General features: G+C 47.5%; 1 protein-coding gene across 1 annotated transcript in view; it reads right to left on the reverse strand.

Moving 5' to 3' along the window:
- The window catches only part of GLRA1 (glycine receptor alpha 1), a 413241-nt gene that overhangs the window by 33477 nt on the left and 358346 nt on the right, over nt 1-21418 (reverse strand). The window contains exons 5-8 of the mRNA XM_078653635.1: nt 20791-20873; nt 16379-16516; nt 2248-2462; nt 49-195 (exon numbers count right to left, since the gene is read on the reverse strand). Of these exons, the coding sequence (XP_078509761.1) occupies nt 49-195; nt 2248-2462; nt 16379-16516; nt 20791-20873 (583 nt within the window). The remainder of the gene's footprint in view (nt 1-48; nt 196-2247; nt 2463-16378; nt 16517-20790; nt 20874-21418) is intronic.

A 21418-nucleotide genomic window follows, 5' to 3' on the forward strand; every position in this document is an offset into this window, starting at 1 on the left:
GTGCGCATGAAGCCTTGGTTCCATCCTGGTACGTACAGTAAGTGTTACCTTGTGATGCCTCCTTCTTCTTCTGAAACGCAGCAGCTCCTTGTGCTGGCGGGACACGAAGTTGACAGCGGCATACTCCAGCAGGGCGGAGAAGACGAAGAGCAGGCACACAGCCATCCAGATGTCAATAGCCTTGACATAAGATACCTGTGGAGGAAGTGAGACAAAGGCTCTCATGAGAAGCTCCTGAGATAACATTTTCTACTCTCCTATTTCTTTGATGATTTGCAATTCAGCATGTGTAAATAAAGCATGTCACAGAAAAATTATATTAAAAATGCTAAACGTTATAAATTCTGATCAGTGCCGTCTTAACCCATGGACACACTGGGCAGTTGCCCTTGGGCACCCCGAGCATAGAGGCCCCGTGCAGACCAGAATTTAACGCAAATTTCCAATTAAACATTTGTATTCCTGGGAGTGGTTGTGAAGACAGGGCCTAGTGCACTGCTTTGCCTGGGGACCTATAATGCTGTTAAGATGGCCCTGATTCCGATACCAAGGTAGCATGTTGTATAAAAAAAATGAAAAAGATGGCTGCCAAGTTGTATCACATTGCGTGGAGACCATCTTGAGAGTGGTGAAAATAAAATTGTCTATACTTTCCAGATGGCGACTACATTGAGTTGACATGTTGCATCATTCACTGTGGTGGCCATCCTGAAAGTACAGAAAACATTTATGTATTTATATCATTTAGCGTGGCCAGTTGCCATTATGGGCTTGCCAGTGTTGACCCATTATAAAAAGGATAATTACAAAGGCACTACCAGCACTTTTGCGCTGCCGGAACGTTACTGTTTTGATGCTCCGGTGGCACAATGTGCCACTGGCATATTTATAATGGTACATAAAGCCACTTGACGTGGCTTTTCTTGGCCTTATAAATATGTGTCTCTTTCACGCAGAAAACTGTGTGAAAGGGGCTTTTCATGGGTGTTGCTTGGAACGCTCCCAGCAACACCGATGGCTTTTTGACTCTGTTTCAGATTTTTGAAAATCGTAAGTCTGTGGCAGCGCCAAAACCTCATAAGGGAGGCACAACGAGGAGAAATATCTTTAATTCTCTCGTTTTTTCTCTTTCTATCTGTGCTGTAGAATGCAGCACACATAGAAAGAGGAAAAAGCCTCCTGTGAATGTATTTGTGCAGGAAGGTTTCCCTTCCTGCACAAAAATAATCATCACTGTAAAGCAGACACCCTTGCACCATGGTGAAAAGGTGCCTGCGTAGCTGCACAGCAGCCCATTGGGTTCCTGCGCAGGAAAAAAGGACAGGAATGCACTGTATCTAATAGATACTTAGATACAGGGCATTCCTGCCTTTTTCTTTTGCTGTAGGGCAGTGCAGCAGCATTGCTTACTTTGGTGCCCTATGCCAAAAACCCCATAAATTAGGCCCCTAATTGCCAAACCTTACATGGAATGGGTGGGGAGCAAAGACAATGGAAAAGGGCCATCAGGCGTGAAGGGGCAGGAAAGTAAAGGAGGTGCTGAGAAGGGAACATATTTTAAATAAAAAATGGAACGTGAATGGGGCAGGGGAGAAACAGAAGATTGAGGCTTGGGATGGTCAACTAAACGCTGATGAAGAGCTGAAGCAGTGAGCAGGGAATGGCATGAGAGCAATGGTTAGGGATGTGGAAAAAAAGGCTGGGCATGATGGTGAGGGGTGGGAAAAGCTGGGGAGTGGGAGAGCAATACGTAGACTAGTGGGGGTGGGAGTGTGGAGGGATAAGAAGCACACACCACATGGGAGCGGGAGAGAGAGCAATAAAACATACACTACTGTGTAGTTCTAAAATCAAAAGAAAAAAGTAGTTCCATGCATGCACCGATGGATGGAGTTAAGGGATACAAATCATCCAATAGAAAGCATGGTAAAGAAGCTATGCTCCAGGGAAGGGACAAACACCAGAAGAGGAAGGAAAACCATTGACAAGAAGGAAATGAGATTCACAAAATAGACAACCAATGAAAGCAGCGGGCTGACCCAAAGTCTACAATAAGTATTGATATTGTCCACAATAGGTCTTTCGACAACTGTAGTTGAGGATGAAAAATTACTTACTTTGCTACAAAATCGTTAGCATTAACATACATAACAATTCATGTCACAACATTTTTGCCTCAAGCTTTAGAGCTCGAGATTACTGTGCTCAACGTTTTGCAAACAGCAAACTTGCATACATTCTTCGTACCTTGGGGAGGGAGGCTCGGGAACCAGAACTCTGAGTGGTCATGGTAAGCACTGTGGTAATACCCAGGCCGACCCGGGCCGGTGCAGCATCCATGTTGATCCAGAAGGACACCCAGGAGAGGATGACAATTAGAAGGCTTGGGATGTACATCTGAATCAAGTAGTATCCCATCTGCCGTTCAAGGTGGAAACGTGCCTCAATGCAGGTGAATTTGCCTAGAAGATGGAGAATGTTTCATCACTTTGTTCTTTGAAGATTGACATCAACCCAGTGTTGCATATTGAGTACTGAGTACCATGCAGAACAAGTCTGGAATGTTGACAAATAGAATAATATGAGCTGCACTGCCTGCTGTTCCTCACAGCAGACTGAATTCCTTGAGGTGCTGTGTCTGCAGGAATCCACTTAAATGGCCGTCTGCATAATTGCACAATGCCTCTGTACATATAAACTGTTGCGTTTGCTTCTGTATAAATGCTAAATTGTGTTATTGGAGGATTTCCAGCAACCTGCCCATTCTCCACCAAAGTCATTCTGTAGGATACCATATTTTGGGAATGTCACAATATATTAGGGGTGGGCACAACTGGGGTAATCATCTATGGCATAATTACTTGTAATTATCGCATAGTTACTGTAAAAGAATATAGCAATGCTAAAGGATGAGAACAGCAGTAGCCATTAGCTGCTTGCGCTCTATTTGGGGAATATTTACTAGAGAAGTGGCGGAGTTTGGCATTAGCCTCCTTCCTTGGCTTAACGCCATGCCCCACCCCTTCTGAAAGCAGGGCTGCACCATATTTACAACAATATGGTACAGCACTGCATTCCCCCTTGCACTGATGCTAAATTTAGCACCCTAGCGCCAATGCAGGCATCTTTGCACCATAGTACAAGGCTATTTGCGTTGCAGGGGAAGAATATTTATGTGCAGGAAGGTCCCCCTTCTTGCGCATAAACAAATTTTAACCTCTTCTGTGCGTCGGACGGCCCCCGGCCATCTGATGTCATGGAGTGCGTGTTTGGAGGACGGCCAGGGGGATTTTTCAGCACCGGGGAAAAATCACGGCCGCAGCGAAGCAGTTAAATGGTGTTTTGTAACTTCTATCTGTGCTGCTTAATGCAGGACACATAAAAGTTGCAAAATGTAATTTTATCTTAATGATTGATTATGTGTAGGAAGGGTCACCTTCCTGTACATAAATAATCAATGGCCTTCTGCTGTTTCTATGTGTGCTGCACAACGGAGCACACATAGAATTAGCAAAAATGAGGAGAAATGAGAAATGTCTCCGCATTGAGCCTGTTTAAGTACAGGTTTTTCCTGGTCTTAATATTGGAGCTGACCCATATTTAAGCTTACCTTGTAAATATGGAACAGTGTAAAAATCAATAGGTGTTGCGGTGGAACGCCCACGGTAACACCCATTGCCCATCCCATTCACACTAAGTATAGCGTTAAAGGGCCCTTATTTACAAGGCAGCGTCAAGCTACATTAAGTGGCTTAATACTGCCTTGTAAATAAGGCAAATCACATATCGCCCAGGAAGGCCATTAAAAGTGATGTTCCTGTGGCGATAGGGGCTTGTAAATATGCCCCTTTGGGGCATATTTACTAAGAAGTTATGGAGTGCAGCAGTAGCCTTCCTGGCTTAATGACACATGCCTCCATTTCTGAAATACAGGGCTGCACCATATTTATAACAGTATGGTGCAGCCCTGCGTTTCCCCTGCGCTGACGCTAAATTTAGTAGCCTAGCGCCAACGCTGTAGTGCAAGAGTGTCTGCGCTGAGGTGAAGATTGTTTAAGTGCCTTTCCTTCCTGCACATAAACAATCCATGGCATTTTGGTGTTTCTATGTGTGCTGCACAACGCAGCCCACATGGAAACAGCAAAAACGAGGAGAAATTAAACATTCTTCCTCGTTTCGCTAGGTTTTACCTGCTCTTAATTTTGGTACTGCCTCCTATTTACCCCACCCTTGTAAATAGAGGGCAGCATCACAATCAATGGGTGTTGTGGTGGAATGCCCACTGCAACACCCATTGCCAACCCCTTTCATGCTAAGGGGCTTATTTACAAGCCCCTTTCGCCACCCGTAGTCACTTTTCCCATGTTAAAAATGACGTAAAAGTGGCGCAAGGGGCTTGTAAATAAGCCCCTAAGTATATACTTAGCGTGAAAGTATCTTGTCTTAATGCTTCCTTGTAAATAAGGCAAAGCCCCTATCGCCACTACAACATTCTGAAAAATGATGGTGTGGTGGCGATAGGGGCTTGCAAATATGCCCCTTAGTCAGCCACGGCCCGTGGAGGGAGTTACGGTGGGGCAGGGAGGCGGGGAGGGGCAGGGTGGGGGTGCTAAAAACCGGCATATGGATAATTGCAGGTAAGTAAAGAATTTAATTAATAAAACGAATTTGGTAGCGCGCCTTGCATCGCAAAATTGTTTACTTACCTGTAATTATCCATATGCCGGTTTTTAGCACCCTCCACCCCGCCCCTCCCCCTCCCCGTCTCCCTGCCCCACCGTAACTCCCTCCTCGGGCCGCGGCTGCCCTTAGTTTGTTGTTCCTGGGCTCCTGCAGTAGTATTTTTGATCCAAATGATTCTTAATTACTCAAGCTGACATAATTGTGTGATTTCGGGAAATTCACTTCACAAGAGTAATGCGTAATTACTGAAATTACACTGGCGTAATTGAGATTACATCCACGCCTAAAATATATTCAAATTAATAGATTTGGGCAATTGAGAGATACTGTTAGACGTAGTGACTGTGCTGTATTTAATTGACACCTTCTTTCTCCATTGTTGTTTTTGCCTGCCTTCTTACCTTGGCTTTCACAGTAAACTAAAGAAGTTGTGTAGTGTGACGTTTTGCCCTCAGCTGGCCAATCGAGACTTCATCTGTGTACTGCTTTTGTCGTGTAGTTAATTTAAACACAGAAAGCACAAAGTGAATCAAGAATAAATGAATGAATGCATGAATGAATGAAGCAAGAGACGTGAAAATAAATGGCATCTTATCTCTTTGTAAACGCACTAGGATATATTAGTATATATCCCCCCATTCTTCATATGAGTACTACAGCGAGCTGCAAAGGCAGCTACGTTGATGGCAGAAGGAGTTCGATATTCACTGCCACAGTTCAAAGGATCACAGCGAGAGACTGGCAGCCTGAGAACCATAGAGATTGATTCCCTGCTCCACCCTGCTTCGCTATACGAGTGCCCGAGTCAATTACGCTAATCAGCCGCACCCCGCTCGATCCCAGTCTGGGGACGAGCGGAACCTTTCACATGGGGTGATTCCCCCAAAGGCTGCGATTCAAGATTTACGCCAGGAATTTCAGCCCAAGACCATTATCGATTGTAGAACCAAGAAGTTTTACGCCATCTAAAGACCAGAATTGGTACCATCAGTCCTCCTTGCCAAATACCCACCCTGATGAAGACCTCTGGTATAAGAAGCGCCATGCAGAAGGTCGAAACACATTGGTTATACTGTTTTGAGAGGCAAGCCTAAAGAAACTAGGACAAACTTGTGTCCAGAACTCTTGACAGTCAGAGCCCACTTTGCACGGCCCTAGTGTAGGTTCAAACTTTGAGGCGACCTCCCATTGGCCTACAAAACTTTAGCGTACTGTGAGGACTTTATTGTGAGGAGTCCCCTTACTACTATCTAAGAAAGGAGCGGAGTAGGACTATCCTTTGCCTGTAGAATTGCATAGTTCTATGTATGTAAGTAGAACAGTCATGTGTCTCGAGAAATGTACAGATGTACGTTTAATGTAATTATGGTATATATATCTTGAATATTTACTTTTTCTTGTACAAATTTTGTACATCATTCAAAGTAACAGGCTAGTTTTCTAGCAAGTCCTGCACAGAGACAACATGTCTTGGTGAAAACAAAAAATATGTTTGATGTGTATTCAATTGCAACCCAGGGATAAATAAAAAATCCAACTGGTGAAAATAAGATTGGTATCAATGGTGTCAGAGGTATTATGTTTTGAATACAGAGGGAGTTTGATATTCACTGCCATTGGAACCAGGGACTTTTCTCGAGCTGGAGGGGTGTCCCCATTGCTCTGCCGCCATGATGGAACGTGTACAGTACAGTTGGTGCAGAGTGTGGGGCTTTACCTCAATTTTGCTTGGTTAACCAGTTCTGGGCTATGATGCAATTATTAAGACAGGTACGGTGTCCAAGAAGGATCAGCACAAGCAGACTTGCTTAGAGGGAACTCGTGAAAATTACTGACAGCCTGCACCTCTGAAAGTCTAACAGTAATGTCGCATTATATACCTAGATGTCATGTATGCTTTACAGTGACACGCACTTCTTAACAAGTCTGACCCCGGGGCAAAAGAAATGTAAGTTAGGCGTAACTCGAGTACAAATTCTATGCCTGACACTACCGGCTCACCATTGCAACAAAGCACAACCGCCATTTGTAGGGGCAGCTCCGCCACTGAAGTCATTGGCGGGCGACTATTGCTAAATCAGATGCCTTGCCATTTTTGTCCTTTACGCAACTTAGTGCTGCGATTTTTCCTTCTGCCGCTTGAAGGTTGAAAATCATTGGTTGTTGTGCTCTTGAGGCGGAAGCCGGGAGCTAGTTACAATTTTTAAAACTTTGTGTCACTTAAATACTTGTGTGTTTTTAAATACTCACTTTCTCAGGGAATCGAGTTGTCCTAAGCAGCCGAGTTAGCGCTGTTGCGGCACCGCTATCCCTAACACTCCTTGGCGCCATCTCGCTAAGACCGGAGGCCACGCCCCCTTTGGAGGCCACGCCCCCCGCCAACCACTACTTAAGACGCCGATTTAGGGCACCGGGTAAATCATTGGTTGTTGTGCTCTTGAGGCGGAAGCCGGGAGCGAGTTACAATTTTTAAAACTTTGTGTCACTTAAATATTTGTGTGTTTTTAAATACTCACTTTCTCAGGGAAACGAGTTGTCCTAAGCAGCGGAGTTAGCGCTGTTGCGGCACCGCTATCCCTAACACTCCTTGGCGCCATCTCGCTAAGACCGGAGGCCACGCCCCCTTTGGAGGCCACGCCCCCCGCCAACCACTACTTAAGACGTCGATTTAGGGCGCCGGGTAAATCATTGGTTGTTTTGCTCTTGAGGCGGAAGCCGGGAGCGAGTTACAATTTTTAAAACTTTGTGTCACTTAAATACTTCTGTGTTTTTAAATACTCACTTTCTCAGGGAAACGAGTTGTCCTAAGCAGCGGAGTTAGCGCTGTTGCGGCACCGCTATCCCTAACACTTCTTGGCGCCATCTCGCTAAGACCGGAGGCCATGCCCCCTTTGGAGGCCACGCCCCCACGGTCCCTACCTTGAAGTAGCATAAATTATGTGCATATTCCGGACGCGCAGCGGACGAGCACAGCGGGCGCGACGTTTGCGCGCCGAAGGCGCGCCAAAGGTAAGCCCGTCTGTGGCCGTCCGTGACCGCCCGAGGCCAGGGGCCTTTCCCCCTGCCCCTTCATTGAGCCAGATCATCACCTATAGCTCCCACTCCCTACGGCAACTAAACCAACCACCTGAGCCACCCTGCCTACACGCATAGGATCCTTCTATAAAACATCCTGCATGTAGTAATTGTGGCTTTCATTTTGCCCCTCACCCCCCTATGAAACCCACAACATACTCCTTGCTTCTGCTCAATTGCCGTTCACTCCCCAAACACTCCATGGAAATTTATCTAATGGTAGAGGAAATAAGCCCAGACATCCTCTTTAACCAGTTCTGGGCTATGATGCAATTATTAAGACAGGTACGGTGTCCAAGAAGGATCAGCACAGGCAGACTTGCTTAGAGGGAACTCGTGAAAATTACTGACAGCCTGCACCTCTGAAAGTCTAACAGTAATGTCGCATTATATACCTAGATGTCATGTATGCTTTACAGTGACACGCACTTCTTAACAAGTCTGACCCCGGGGCAAAAGAAATGTAAGTTAGGCGTAACTCGAGTACAAATTCTATGCCTGACACTACCGGCTCACCATTGCAACAAAGCACAACCGCCATTTGTAGGGGCAGCTCCGCCACTGAAGTCATTGGCGGGCGACTATTGCTAAATCAGATGCCTTGCCATTTTTGTCCTTTACGCAACTTAGTGCTGCGATTTTTCCTTCTGCCGCTTGAAGGTTGAAAATCATTGGTTGTTGTGCTCTTGAGGCGGAAGCCGGGAGCGAGTTACAATTTTTAAAACTTTGTGTCACTTAAATACTTGTGTGTTTTTAAATACTCACTTTCTCAGGGAATCGAGTTGTCCTAAGCAGCCGAGTTAGCGCTGTTGCGGCACCGCTATCCCTAACACTCCTTGGCGCCATCTCGCTAAGACCGGAGGCCACGCCCCCTTTGGAGGCCACGCCCCCCGCCAACCACTACTTAAGACGCCGATTTAGGGCACCGGGTAAATCATTGGTTGTTGTGCTCTTGAGGCGGAAGCCGGGAGCGAGTTACAATTTTTAAAACTTTGTGTCACTTAAATATTTGTGTGTTTTTAAATACTCACTTTCTCAGGGAAACGAGTTGTCCTAAGCAGCGGAGTTAGCGCTGTTGCGGCACCGCTATCCCTAACACTCCTTGGCGCCATCTCGCTAAGACCGGAGGCCACGCCCCCTTTGGAGGCCACGCCCCCCGCTAACCACTACTTAAGACGTCGATTTAGGGCGCCGGGTAAATCATTGGTTGTTTTGCTCTTGAGGCGGAAGCCGGGAGCGAGTTACAATTTTTAAAACTTTGTGTCACTTAAATACTTCTGTGTTTTTAAATACTCACTTTCTCAGGGAAACGAGTTGTCCTAAGCAGCGGAGTTAGCGCTGTTGCGGCACCGCTATCCCTAACACTTCTTGGCGCCATCTCGCTAAGACCGGAGGTCATGCCCCCTTTGGAGGCCACGCCCCCACGGTCCCTACCTTGAAGTAGCATAAATTATGTGCATATTCCGGACGCGCAGCGGACGAGCGCAGCGGGCGCGACGTTTGCGCGCCGAAGGCGCGCCAAAGGTAAGCCCGTCTGCGCCCGTCCGTGACCGCCCGAGGCCAGGGGCCTTTCCCCCGGCCCCTTCATTGAGCCAGATCACCTATAGCTCCCACTCCCTACGGCAACTAAACCTACCACCTGAGCCACCCTGCCTATACGCATAGGATCCTTCTATAAAACATCCTGCATGCAGTAATTGTGGCTTTCATTTTGCCCCTCACCCCCCTATGAAACCCACAACATACTCCTTGCTTCTGCTCAATTGCCGTTCACTCCCCAAACACTCCATGGAAATTTATCTAATGGTAGAGGAAATAAGCCCAGACATCCTCTTTAACCAGTTCTGGGCTATGATGCAATTATTAAGACAGGTACGGTGTCCAAGAAGGATCAGCACAGGCAGACTTGCTTAGAGGGAACTCGTGAAAATTACTGACAGCCTGCACCTCTGAAAGTCTAACAGTAATGTCGCATTATATACCTAGATGTCATGTATGCTTTACAGTGACACGCACTTCTTAACAAGTCTGACCCCGGGGCAAAAGAAATGTAAGTTAGGCGTAACTCGAGTACAAATTCTATGCCTGACACTACCGGCTCACCATTGCAACAAAGCACAACCGCCATTTGTAGGGGCAGCTCCGCCACTGAAGTCATTGGCGGGCGACTATTGCTAAATCAGATGCCTTGCCATTTTTGTCCTTTACGCAACTTAGTGCTGCGATTTTTCCTTCTGCCGCTTGAAGGTTGAAAATCATTGGTTGTTGTGCTCTTGAGGCGGAAGCCGGGAGCGAGTTACAATTTTTAAAACTTTGTGTCACTTAAATACTTGTGTGTTTTTAAATACTCACTTTCTCAGGGAATCGAGTTGTCCTAAGCAGCCGAGTTAGCGCTGTTGCGGCACCGCTATCCCTAACACTCCTTGGCGCCATCTCGCTAAGACCGGAGGCCACGCCCCCTTTGGAGGCCACGCCCCCCGCCAACCACTACTTAAGACGCCGATTTAGGGCACCGGGTAAATCATTGGTTGTTGTGCTCTTGAGGCGGAAGCCGGGAGCGAGTTACAATTTTTAAAACTTTGTGTCACTTAAATATTTGTGTGTTTTTAAATACTCACTTTCTCAGGGAAACGAGTTGTCCTAAGCAGCGGAGTTAGCGCTGTTGCGGCACCGCTATCCCTAACACTCCTTGGCGCCATCTCGCTAAGACCGGAGGCCACGCCCCCTTTGGAGGCCACGCCCCCCGCTAACCACTACTTAAGACGTCGATTTAGGGCGCCGGGTAAATCATTGGTTGTTTTGCTCTTGAGGCGGAAGCCGGGAGCGAGTTACAATTTTTAAAACTTTGTGTCACTTAAATACTTCTGTGTTTTTAAATACTCACTTTCTCAGGGAAACGAGTTGTCCTAAGCAGCGGAGTTAGCGCTGTTGCGGCACCGCTATCCCTAACACTTCTTGGCGCCATCTCGCTAAGACCGGAGGCCATGCCCCCTTTGGAGGCCACGCCCCCACGGTCCCTACCTTGAAGTAGCATAAATTATGTGCATATTCCGGACGCGCAGCGGACGAGCGCAGCGGGCGCGACGTTTGCGCGCCGAAGGCGCGCCAAAGGTAAGCCCGTCTGCGCCCGTCCGTGACCGCCCGAGGCCAGGGGCCTTTCCCCCGGCCCCTTCATTGAGCCAGATCACCTATAGCTCCCACTCCCTACGGCAACTAAACCTACCACCTGAGCCACCCTGCCTATACGCATAGGATCCTTCTATAAAACATCCTGCATGCAGTAATTGTGGCTTTCATTTTGCCCCTCACCCCCCTATGAAACCCACAACATACTCCTTGCTTCTGCTCAATTGCCGTTCACTCCCCAAACACTCCATGGAAATTTATCTAATGGTAGAGGAAATAAGCCCAGACATCCTCTTTAACCAGTTCTGGGCTATGATGCAATTATTAAGACAGGTACGGTGTCCAAGAAGGATCAGCACAGGCAGACTTGCTTAGAGGGAACTCGTGAAAATTACTGACAGCCTGCACCTCTGAAAGTCTAACAGTAATGTCGCATTATATACCTAGATGTCATGTATGCTTTACAGTGAAACGCACTTCTTAACAAGTCTGACCCCGGGGCAAAAGAAATGTAAGTTAGGCGTAACTCGAGTACAAATTCTATGCCTGACACTACCGGCTCACCATTGCAACAAAGCACAACCGCCATTTGTAGGGGCAGCTCCGCCACTGAAGTCATTGGCGGGCGACTATTGCTAAATCAGATGCCTTGCCATTTTTGTCCTTTACGCAACTTAGTGCTGCGATTTTTCCTTCTGCCGCTTGAAGGTTGAAAATCATTGGTTGTTGTGCTCTTGAGGCGGAAGCCGGGAGCGAGTTACAATTTTTAAAACTTTGTGTCACTTAAATACTTGTGTGTTTTTAAATACTCACTTTCTCAGGGAATCGAGTTGTCCTAAGCAGCCGAGTTAGCGCTGTTGCGGCACCGCTATCCCTAACACTCCTTGGCGCCATCTCGCTAAGACCGGAGGCCACGCCCCCTTTGGAGGCCACGCCCCCCGCCAACCACTACTTAAGACGCCGATTTAGGGCACCGGGTAAATCATTGGTTGTTGTGCTCTTGAGGCGGAAGCCGGGAGCGAGTTACAATTTTTAAAACTTTGTGTCACTTAAATATTTGTGTGTTTTTAAATACTCACTTTCTCAGGGAAACGAGTTGTCCTAAGCAGCGGAGTTAGCGCTGTTGTGGCACCGCTATCCCTAACACTCCTTGGCGCCATCTCGCTAAGACCGGAGGCCACGCCCCCTTTGGAGGCCACGCCCCCCGCTAACCACTACTTAAGACGTCGATTTAGGGCGCCGGGTAAATCATTGGTTGTTTTGCTCTTGAGGCGGAAGCCGGGAGCGAGTTACAATTTTTAAAACTTTGTGTCACTTAAATACTTCTGTGTTTTTAAATACTCACTTTCTCAGGGAAACGAGTTGTCCTAAGCAGCGGAGTTAGCGCTGTTGCGGCACCGCTATCCCTAACACTTCTTGGCGCCATCTCGCTAAGACCGGAGGCCATGCGCCCTTTGGAGGCCACGCCCCCACGGTCCCTACCTTGAAGTAGCATAAATTATGTGCATATTCCGGACGCGCAGCGGACGAGCGCAGCGGGCGCGACGTTTGCGCGCCGAAGGCGCGCCAAAGGTAACCCAGTCTGCGCCCGTCCGTGACCGCCCGAGGCCAGGGGCCTTTCCCCCTGCCCCTTCATTGAGCCAGATCATCACCTATAGCTCCCACTCCCTACGGCAACTAAACCAACCACCTGAGCCACCCTGCCTACACGCATAGGATCCTTCTATAAAACATCCTGCATGCAGTAATTGTGGCTTTCATTTTGCCCCTCACCCCCCTATGAAACCCACAACATACTCCTTGCTTCTGCTCAATTGCCGTTCACTCCCCAAACACTCCATGGAAATTTATCTAATGGTAGAGGAAATAAGCCCAGACATCCTCTTTGCCACAGAGACGTGGCTGCAGGAACACTCAGAGCCTGATCTGGTACAAGCTCTTCCGCTTGGATATCAAATACTCCGCCTCGACCGGAAAAAAGGAATTGGAGGTGGCCTAGCAGTAATCCATAAAGCAGATTATGAAGTTACTAGCACCTCTGTGCACCTTCCAGACAGTGAATGTCTTCCTTTCTCTATAAAATTCATCCCCATTCATACCTTCTCCGGTATGCTTATATACCGCCCGCCAGGGTCACAAGGTCTATTTCTTTCTAACCTTGCGCCGACAGCTGCAAACCTGGCACTTAGCTCTGCCAACTATACAATTCTGGGTGACATTAACATCCATTTGGATAACCTGACCGACCCCTCCGCCAGAGAACTTACATCAAGCTTACAAGCCCTGGATCTACATCAACTTGTCCTCGGGCCCACACACCAAAAAGGGCATCTTCAGTAACTGCCCCAACCTTCTCGTTAAAAACCCCTCCCCACTGCCCTGGTCTGACCATTTTCTTATCCCATTCACTTGGACCCTCCCCCATCACCCCCTCTCTAAACCCCCGACGACTCAACAGTCACGGAACTGGCAAAAAATCCCCCTACCGGAATGGCAAACCTCCTTACAGTGCACAAAACCCTCTAACTCATCTAACCCTATCCAGAGTAACGATAATTACAACGGATGGATCACCAATTCTTTAGACCTCGTACTCCCACTGAAAAGCATCCATCCCAAGCGGGGCAATCCAACAGCCCCATGGTACACAAACGATCTACGGGAGGCCAAACGTGCCTGCAAGCGAATGGAGAGAAAATGGCGCCTCGACTATTGCCTAGCAGGCAAAGTTAGTTACAGAGCAGCTATTAAAAATTACAAAGCAGACATCCAACGAGCTCAGGCCACATATTATGAACAAAAGATAGATAATGCAGCGTCTAAACCCAAGGAGATCTACCGGATAGCTAAATCTCTCCTGCAACTTCCTGAGACCTCTAAAGCCCACAATAACACCCAGATCCATTGTGAGGAAATAGCGGAGTTTTTCCAACATAAAATAGAAATCATCAACTCCTCCTTCCCCCATTCTGCCACTTCGCCCAGAGACTCCACCAACACAGACCCCATGACAGTCCCACTGAGCGCTCTCAATAGCTTCCCGGCTCTTGACAAAACCAATCTAGAAAAGTTCATGAGACTGGTCAAATCTGGATCACCAGTTGACCCAGCTCCTCCTAGGGTTCTCACTCAAATCTTTAGCCAGATATCACCCACCATCCAAGACCTGCTCAATTCCTCCCTCCACACTGGCATTGTCCCGCCCCTATGGAAGAGAGCTATGGTCAAAGCCCTACTAAAACAAAACAGCCTCGACCAATCCAACCCTTCCAACTACCGACCTGTCTCCCTCCTACCTTGGCTCAGCAAACTTCTGGAGAAGCACGTCAACTCTGTTTTAACAGACTTCCTAGAATCCAACAACATACTGGACCCCACCCAGACTGGCTTTAGGCCTCGCCATGGAAAAGAGACTGTCCTGATTGCAGTGACGGTGGTGGCAAGAAGGATCTTGGACGGTGGCGGCTCCACGGCCATCGTCCTACTTGACCTGAGTGCCGCCTTCGACACTGTAAATCATAGCATTTTACTCCACCGCCTTGGTATGATGGGAGTGTCAGGAACAGCACTCACTTGGATGTAATCATTCCTCACAGATAGATCCTTCCAGGTATTCCAAAAGGAGTTCACCTCCTCTAGTAAACCTCTTAATTGTGGAGTGCCTCAGGGCTCCTCGCTGAGTCCGACCCTTTTTAATGTTTACCTTAGTCCTCTAGCTGATGTCGTCCGCCCCTTCGGGGTGAAAATTGTCACCTACGCGGACAACACTCAGCTGGTGGTAGCGCTGGACCCCCCTCTCAACTCTCACCACAGCCTACATAAATGCCTGAAAGCTGTTGCGACCTGGATGTCGGACTCTTATTTAAAACTTAACTGGGACAAAACAGAGGTAATGCTCCTTGGAAATAACATCACGAAATCCATTGATACCATCTGGCCCCTCTGTTTAGGTAGCCCCCCTCAACCCAAGGAACAAATCAAGAGCCTAGGCATCTGGCTCGACCAAAATCTTACCTTCAACCACCAAGCCACCAAACGTGCTGCTACCTGCTTTGGGTTGATGAGACTGCTCCGAAAGATTCTCCCCCTCCTCCCGTTTCAGTCAAGACGGATCATGGTCCAAGGACTAATCCTGTCACGTCTCGACTGCGGTAACGCCCTATATCTTGGCGCCCCATAGTCCACACTCACCAAACTACAAGTTATTCAAAACTGCGCGGCAAGAATCCTGCTGAACCTCCCTCGTCGATCCTCAGTCAAAGCCAGATTGAAGGACCTTCACTGGCTCCCTGTGAGAGCCAGAATAGAATTCAAGAGCATGTGCGTTGCGCATCGCTCTTACTGGGGAACAGGCCCCGCCATAAATCGTCTTTTGGTGGAAGCCTATTGTCCCTCTCGGCCCCTCAGATCCGCGACCTCCTACCTCACCTCTGTACCACGCATAAGAAGAAAGAGCCAGATGCGGAGGCCGCTCGCTCTCCTACAACCTGGCTAAGACCTGGACCTCTCTCCCCCTCTTAATCAGATCAGAACCCAATCTGCTTACCTTTAGAAAACTTTTAAAAACATGGCTTTTTAATAAAACTTCGACCTAAACCTTTCCTCTGCTCCCCACACTCCCACCACTTCAGCTCAACTCATCAGTTTTTTCTACAGTGCTGGGACGCCCCTGGGTAGCCATCGCGCTCTACAAATTCTCATTCCATTCCATTCCAAGGATGGTAAATCTGGGTGTGTATGTAATATGGTCCCGGCCACTAATATGACAAAACCTGCTTGCACCACTACTTATCTGTGCAAGCTGTTTTGCCACATTCATTTAGCTTTATGTGTATGGTTCGCATTGTGCTTGACCCGGAAGAACATTCAGCTTCAGAAACTTCCTAAACCACTAGTTTGCCTCCACTTGGCCCGCCACTTTGTCAATAATGTTCTAATTCCAAAAGAGCACAGCCCTGCACGCGGCACCAGCTCTGGTCAATCGGGATTCAGTGGGGAAGGTGGCAGGTGAATGCAGACTGTGATAATTGCTCAAGTCAATCCACTATTCATGTTATTTTCTTTTGTGGATTTTATACTCTTATTAGGAAAGTTTGGATTCTCCCAATGCTGAAATCTATAGGGATAGGAAAATGCCGACCAACGTATATTGCACTACAAACCATGGATAATGCTAATATGATTGAGAATATTGCGATGTTTTAAAAAAAAGCGGTCAGTTATAGGAAGAGCATAATGTTCTGAGGAATTTTCAAGTTTATCATTTTAGAGTCAACGAATTGCTGTGAATTTTTATGAGATGAATTTAAGTGTGATATTTTGATCATAATTACTGCCATAATTTTATATGAAATTAACTTGAATATTCGATATCCCATTTTAAATGTTTTTATTATGATTATAATGTGTATAAATTGCTTTTATGATTGCATTGCTTTACAATCGAATAAAGCTGAATTTGAATTTGAATGTAGACTGTGCTTTGCCCACTCACCAGTGTTGTAGTTCTTGGTGCAGTACCGCAAATCCTTCTCCTCCTTCAAGATGAACTGTGGTAGAGTCAGTCCGTCGGCGACCTGCACGGCACCCGGCTCCTGCCACTCAAACACGAGGTCATTCATGGTGTAGCCAACTGCAAGCGAGAGGGGAAGAGCAGAGGGCAGCCAGTTATAAACACAGATCGCTTGGCGTGGAGTGTCGGGCTCAAGGCATGTACGACCTAGCCCAGGGCACTCAGGGGTTACTGGGCTCCAAACATACAAACTGGAATCATTTACCGTTGGTTTCCTGGGCCCTCTTTACAACTGCACCCCCGAAATATTTCACAAAGTATTCCCCTTTAGCCCCTGTCTCTCAATTGAACTGTTTAAGGCTTCTTTAACACAATTGTATGACGTAGACACTAAGGGACTGATTCACAAAACATGACTGTGACTTATATTGGAGTACTGCTGGCTTACTACCGAATTACAGGAGTAAGCCAAGAGTCTTGAAGAGTTAGTCACAGACCAAGCTGTGCTGTGAAGCCGCAAGCATGTGAGGCCTTTAGAGCACAGCTTTAAGGCTGCCATTTCAGTCTGTGCTTTACTTGGAAAAAACAAATAGGTGTGTTTGAGGTCCGCAGTCTAAGGATTAGAGCCTGATTTACATTTTGACCGTTGACCTGTCTTTCCCCAGGGTGACGGAGTAACTTACTCTATGTTCCTGGCAGAGGTGGGAACGGGCACATTTTGAAATGTCCGTCGGTCCAGCAGACATTCCAAGCATTAACAGGAATCGAAGTCGAGGAGGTTCCTGGCAATGCATTGTAACTTTGCCGGACGGCTCTGTCAAACATATTTTAAGAAACAAATACCAAATTTGGATTTTCATTTTGAAGAAAAAAAAATCCAATGCTCTCCTCCCATGGTGGTCGGGCAGGGGGCATTGATTACTTTTCAATGCCACCAATAGGAAGGTTTTTCCTGGCAGTGACAGGCATTGAAAAATGGCTTTATGTCCACTGATCTAAGTTATGTGAGTGGACATATAGGCAACCCTCTGACGACCCTTACTCTGTTGGGCCAACAGAGGAGTTTGACCAAAGTGGTGGCAGAGTACTCTCCGCCATCATCAAACTATAGTTCGCCCACATTTAAATTGGGCAGGCAGACCAAAGTCTTGGTGGGGAGGGAAATCGGTCACAGTTGCGACAAAGTTCAATCTCCGTCCAGACTTAAATGGGGCCCTTAGTCCATAGCTCAACCGGCAAAAGCAAACACCCAATCTTAGCCTTTCTCTTGCTACTTAGCAGTCAACAGCTCCAGTTGCTACATTTCAAGGGTTTCATTTATCTTTTTATTGAGACCAACTTAGGTCACCTACTGTTCAAAGTGTGTAACAATGTAATTAGGTTTCAATATATTTTCTATAAAGCCACTCTGGACCCACTGAATTACCTGCACACCACCTTCCAAAACACCACATAGTGTCCACATAAACACGTAACAATCAAATGTTCAGAAAAGGATGGTTGCTGGCACAGTGGCTGGTGGCAAATGATGAGGCAAGAGTCATGAAAGGCTGCTAGTCTGAAGGGGGACCATAACAGGGGCTCACAGTGCTTTTGGGGTCCATTTACAAGAATACCCTTAAAGGGAGTGATGTATTTAAAAGATCATTAACTTCCAAACCACCAGTCGTGTTTGGATTTTCTCAGCACCAGGTATGTCAACAGACCCAAAAGTATCAACAAAGGCCAGGCTGCAGACAAGAGTCTGGGGCATCAAGGGCTCAGATCTGTGTAATAACTTGACAAATTTCCACATGGTCAATGGTTCCAGAATTGTTACAGTTTTGCCAACTTAACTCTCTAACTTCCTCATGCCAGAAAATGGAATCAAAGGGATCCTCAAGATTCCTGGAGATAACTAGGGCATGACTCTGCGTGAACGGGGTGGTCCATGCGTGTTGCTGTGGGTGTTCTCGTGCAACATCCATGGAACCTGACACATTCCCAGATTTACAAGAATGTGTCAGGATCCTATGCCTTCTCATGGGAGGCATAGGAATGGCACAACAAGGAGAAATACTTTTATATCTCCTCGTTTTTTCCTCTTTCTATGCATGCTGCATTTCTGAAACATGCATAGAAAGAGGAACAGGCCATCAATGATTGTTTTTGTGCAGGAAGGAGCCACTTCCTGCAAACAGGAAGGAGCCACTTCCTGCAAAAAAACAATCATTCCAGCAAAGCAGGCACCCTTGCAACATGGCAGCCAATTGTGCGCCTGCGCAGGGAAAAGCACACAGATCCATCGTATTGTTGTTAATACAGCACATCCCTATGCTTTTAAAAGGACACAGCTCGGTGCAGCAAAATTGTTTTTAGCTCCGCTCTGTGTGATTTTTTTTGTAAATGAGACCCTCAGTACGTGAGAGAGAAACTTGGAGCACGGTTGGCCAGCTCCCCCATTCCGTCTTTGAAATAAACATACGTTGCTGCTTCGTGTTGTTTACCTTCTTTGTATGTTCTAGAATCTCAGACTGTGCTACCTATGCTCTGCCAGTTGTGTATGTGTGTGTGTGCGTGCACTTGCGAGGAAAGCCTACACAGTTACTGCCTATTATGTATCTATTTTGTGCTTGAGGAACACTTGCACTGCTACAGCCTGTTTTTCCTGCTTTGTGACAGTGTGTTGGGCGCGGGGTGTGCGATCTTGCCGTGGTGCTTTCCGTGCTGTGCATGTTTTTTAGGTGAGGAAACCTGTCACTGTTGCTGAAAGTGCTAACCAAGCTCATTGTATGAGGCAAAAATGCTTCGGTTTCCTGGTCTGTACCTGATTTCTGAGTGGGGGAAGGTTATACTGCGCTCCCTGTGCTGTGCATCTTCAGTGTGTGAGGGAAGCTTGACAACTACTGCTTTTATTGTACCTCTTCCGTGTTTGAGGGTAGCTAGCACTGCTACTGCCAATATTATGACTGTATTTTGAGGGAGGGACTCTTTACCGGGTCTTTGAAATTGAAGATGGGACTGCTGCTGCCCTCTCTGTACCTGCTCTCTTTGAGATTGAAGTTTGCACTGCTGCTGCCAGGTCCGGACTGGGAACCAAAACCTGCCCTGGAAAACTGCTCGGCCGGCCACTTGGGCTTTGGGTGGGGGTGGGGGGGGGGGGGGTTGGGGCTAGGTGTGCAGCCGAGCTGTTTGCTAGGGCCGAATTCGGCCAATTTTGTTACAGGGTGCCAGCATTGCCAGCCCCTGGTAAAAAAATCAGCCCTCCCCCCCAGGTAACCAAAACCAGCCCCCATCCTGTCGGCCTACCAGGGAAACCCCTGTGCCCGCTACGGCCAATCCGGCCCTGGCTGCTACCTGGGATGTACTACTCCTTCCCATAGAAGGACAGCTTGTGTGTGTCTGCCTGTGCTACATCTGCTCTCTTTGTGATGTAAGCAATAGCCAGGGCCACTGGAAATATGCAAATGTACGGCCGCTACAATTTTAGCATAACAATTGATTTGCCGCATTTGCTACATAAGTCATCCTCTGCCACATAATGTACAGATTTTTAAAAAATTGTTTATAGCTCAAACGGTCAAAAGTTACTAAAATGCAGCGACATGTGTTGCTGCACAGTGGAAGGTCTTTGCAAAGCTGGACTGGTCACCTTTCTGTTGCTTAGTTCTATATGTGGGTGCTCAACTGGTAGTAATGCCATGCAACCAATGCCCATACAGGGTTACCAAGTTTAAAAATGACAAAATAATGAATTAACACTATTACGAATTGTGCTGCATTATGCTGCATAATTTTCCTTTTCTTGCCGCATAATTTACTCAACCCTGCTACAAAACTTGGGCCTCTCTTGCCGCATAATTCCTGTGACCCTGGCTATAACACAGCGGCCTGCATGGGTTCAATGTGTGTGAGGGACACATACACTGCTGCTGCTTAATCTGTAGCTAGCCTGTGCTGAGAGGGACTGCCTCGGCCTGCACTCTACCCATTCTGTGCCAGAGATTGCTGTCCGTGAGAGAGAAGCTTGCACTGTTACTGCCTGTGCAGTACGTGTTCTGTCAGTGCGGGCAACGTGCACTGCTGAGACTGCACTCTGTCCTGCACATCCGGTAAAGAACGGATCTCTTCAGTTTCTACTGTGCTACAGTTCCAAATATAGAATTTAAGGGGAAGAAGTTGACAGGTTCGTGTGACTGACTACCTTGTGCAGCTTCACTCTCTTGGTGTGTGCCTGTGCATGAGTTGAGGGAGCCTAGGAGGGGCGCCCCGAGCAGTCAGTGTACACACGGAGCCCATTCCAGGCAGCCTTCTGGCAATCTTTTCTTCCGGGTCCCCTGAGTGCGGAAAGGGGGTGCAGCGCGTGCGGTGACAGAGCAGCGGGCGCTATTTATAGACAGCCCCTGGGCACTCACAGCTCTCCAGCTGCATGATGCAGGTCTGCACGTCCATCGGGAAGTTCTTCAGGTCCATTGGGCACGCCAGCGTCAGGGTGATCCTAGGAGGGAAAGGAGAGAGCTGTCAGTCACTGGGAGGTGCTGGGCGTAGAGGCGACAGGCACGAGCATGCATTTAATCGCTAGGGAGAGCTGACTGTACAGGTGACTGGCGCGGGCATGCTGTCAGCCACTGGGGAATGCTAGGTGCAAATATGACTGACACTGGCCTGATGATGGCAGTCACAGGGGAGGAAATGGCATAGAGATGCCTAACGTCAGCACGCTCCCAGGCAGTGGCGTCACTAGGGTTGGTGTCACCCGGTGCGGGTAACTCATGGTGTCACCCCCTCACGACTTACCGCATGGACCTCCTCCGCTCCGAGTCCGCCAGTGGACACAGATGGCAAATATATATATGTTCATACAGTTTCTCTTTACTGCGGCATGTGATGAAATCACAGAACCATATTTTCATCTCATGATTGACTGTCTCTTTCACTTTAAAATCTGGTTCCTCTCTTCTCTTTGTGGGCACTTGAAAGGCGCAGCATGAATGCTCTATTTTCTAACTGGTAACCCCATAACGCCGATTTTACCTCCAACAG

The sequence above is a fragment of the Lissotriton helveticus genome, chromosome 7 (genome assembly GCF_964261635.1).
Source record: "Lissotriton helveticus chromosome 7, aLisHel1.1, whole genome shotgun sequence".
NCBI lineage: Eukaryota > Metazoa > Chordata > Amphibia > Caudata > Salamandridae > Lissotriton > Lissotriton helveticus.